The sequence below is a fragment of the Hoplias malabaricus genome, chromosome 4 (genome assembly GCF_029633855.1).
Source record: "Hoplias malabaricus isolate fHopMal1 chromosome 4, fHopMal1.hap1, whole genome shotgun sequence".
Taxonomy (NCBI): Eukaryota; Metazoa; Chordata; class Actinopteri; order Characiformes; family Erythrinidae; genus Hoplias; species Hoplias malabaricus.
In genome coordinates, this window is record NC_089803.1 from 55,554,689 (window position 1) to 55,557,683 (window position 2,995).

A 2,995-nucleotide genomic window follows, 5' to 3' on the forward strand; every position below is an offset into this window, starting at 1 on the left:
GTATTTTATATGTGTATTTAGTGCTGTCAAAATTAACGCACTGACTTGTGTTAACACACGTGAATTTACTATTTATTTATTTAGCATTATTTATAAGGTATTGAAGTAAAATTAAACATAGCTCTGACTGTTTGGCCTTTGTCAAAAATATAGTCTTAATCATATCTCTTCCACTGAAGTGGGTTTTCAGACATTTGAGTGTAATACCAGCTTACGTAAGAATTTTAAGCAAGATATTAAGACATTCTCAAATTCATGTAGTTTCAAGATCCTACTTTTCCCTTTATAAAATTCTTATTTAAAAAATAATAGTTTTCTAATCTGTTTTATTTATTTATTTTTGAAGCATTTTCTGTGGCTATTTTGGACTTTTTGACACCACCCTACATTCACTCAAAGTAAAAAAATAACTGCTACTTGCAGTGTGTTTTCATGTCCAGAAGGGGGTGTCATGGGGGGGTGTGCTTTTATTTTATTTCTATTATTAATGGTTAGACAGCCTTTGTAGAAATGCAGTTATACAGTGGTTAAAAAACAGACTTCTGTCATTTTACAGCTGTAAATAAAATGTATTTCTTTTCATCCCAACAGGAAACAGCAAGAACAGAAGACAAAGTATGCTGTTCTAAACTTCGCCCATCCGTGCACTCACTTTCACCAACACACTCACACAAGCACACAAATGCACACATACATAGGCTCACAAGCACACACAGTGAATCAGGATGATGGCTTCTGCTCAGTCTTATATGGACTAACTGACTAGCCCCCAGCCCCAAACTGCTTTAGAATGTGTGTGTGTGTGGACAGGAAGGTTGGCTGTGTGTGAACGTGAAAAGTGGCTGAAGGGGACTGGTCAGATCATCTCTTTCCCATCCTCCTGTGTCCAGCATGCAGCCAGTCTCAGTGATAAAACACACACGGACGCCCCTGACCCCTGTCCACTTCCTGTGTGGGTGGGTTGGGAGATTAGACTGTAAGGGGTTGTGTGTGTGTGTGTGTATATATGTGTGAGTGTGTATATTTATTGAAGAGGTCCGTGGGCTTATTTTTTTGCTGCTAATCGACTACTGTCTCCTTTTAACTTCCCTCTTTTGAGCGACCTTTGTGGTTGCCATGGACACGTTAGTGCTGCCGGATTTCATTTTTTGTAGTTCTGTATAATTCTGTCAAAAATGTTGATAAATACATGTCCTCTCTTTGTCGTTGCGTTGGTTTTACAGAGATGGAATGGCTTTAAGGATTTTTTTTTTGTTGTTGTTGTTATTGTTATTTCTTCCCTCCATTTTGAATCTCATTCCATTTTTGGCATGGTGAAATTTTATGCAAAGAAGCTTCGTTCCTACAGACATTGTAGAAGCTGTACAGAAACTGCATGCTCCATTCCAGTCTGCAAACCTCTCCTTAACATTTCAGACGATCCCTAGCTCAGAGGAAAGGCCCTTTTCACATTTCTCTGAGCCATGGACCTGGCGAACCTGCTTCTTCTGCTTCAGGCTTGTCTTCAGCTTCTACACAAGGACCATTTTGTGAATTGACTGAATCATTTGTGCTTGCCATTACATTACCAGCTGACGTTTTGAAGCCATGACAAAGGGGAAGAATTACAAGCTGTGAGAGGGGATCGAAAAACACTGGACCAGCAGTAGTCATGTGACCTCGTCAGAAACAGAGGGAAAAAAAAAAAAAAAGGACAAAACCAGACCTTGCTTCACCCTCGTTCTCCTTTTCTTCTTCCTCAGTGAATTTCTTTCTGAGTGGACTGAAGTGCTTGTATTGATTTATTATATTATTATTATTATTATTTTTTGGTTTTCTTTCCTTTTGAGAGCTAATTAATCTAATGCATTGTCAGTGACTGTACAAAAAATGAAAAATCCTACCAGATCTCCTCCGTAGCTTTGGGTTGAGTGTGAGAGTGAGAGTCTGTGAGTGTTAGTGTGTATGAGAGAGAGAGAGAGAGTGAAATATCCTGGAGATCAGGCTGTACAGAGCCTCTTTGCACCATGCCTAGTGAGGTTTGTGAAGACGAGTTAGTTTCATTAACAGTATTAAGAGAATTTTTCCTAAGTTACATTTTGATTCTTCTGTGAATAATGGTATCTCGGTGTGGCATGTTGGAGTCCGGCTGTGTCACATTTATGCTTGATTTTGTTTAGAAGAGGGGGAATAAAAGATGAAAATGAGTGTGAAAATGTACTGGAACCAAGGAAGATTTAAAAAAAATGGCTACATAGGACCAATACATTTTTCCAACATTTGTACACATGAAGAAAACATTTCAGAGCTTTTTGATTCAACAGACAACTGCGCTGTTTTTGAACTGACAGTTATGTTGATTAATATTGTGATTTTTTTGCAGTTGATTGTGACTGGAGAAGTGTGTGTGTGTGTGTGTGTAAGAGAGAGAGCGCGTGCGTGTGTGTGTGTATAGATGCATGGTTCGCCTGGTGTCATAAACCTCGCCTCTGTGGAACACTGACACTCACAGTTGAAAGCTGTCGACTGAATTGACCATTTAACTCTTTCTACTGCAGATATTTATTTCTCTTAATCAGTGAAGTAAAAAAGTGGTCTGTTTCATACAGAATACTTATTGTGCTCTTTTTTTTTAGTGACTCATGAATTCACGTGTTTGTATGCAGTTTCCCTTTTATTATCAAAGAAATTTCTATAAAACTCAAATGTCAAAACCTATAATTATTTCTTTATTTAAGGTGCCCTGTGCATTAAGGGTGTACCAAAACCCAATTCAAAATTCCATATTCCTTATAAATAAATATTCCTTATAAATGGCAGTGACTAAAATATTTTACATTAAGACGCTGTAAAGTATAAGCAATATTTAAATGGTACCTTTATTCATGTCAATGACTACATTATTAATTCTCATATATAACATTTTCTAACCCTGCCAGCCCCCCCCCCCCCCCCATCCCCCCCAGACAGATTAAAGATGGTCAATGAAATTATTGTATATGTGATCATTGCTTTA

The 2,995-nt window shown here is 37.8% G+C and overlaps 1 protein-coding gene across 1 annotated transcript in view; it reads left to right on the forward strand.

Moving 5' to 3' along the window:
* Window positions 1-1,699, forward strand: part of cdk17 (cyclin dependent kinase 17) — a 58,091-nt gene extending 56,392 nt beyond the window's left edge. Inside the window, exon 17 of the mRNA XM_066668013.1 lies at window positions 592-1,699. Coding sequence (XP_066524110.1) covers window positions 592-629 — 38 coding nt within the window. The 3' untranslated portion in view covers window positions 630-1,699. The remainder of the gene's footprint in view (window positions 1-591) is intronic.
* Window positions 1,700-2,995: the final 1,296 nt, after the last annotated feature.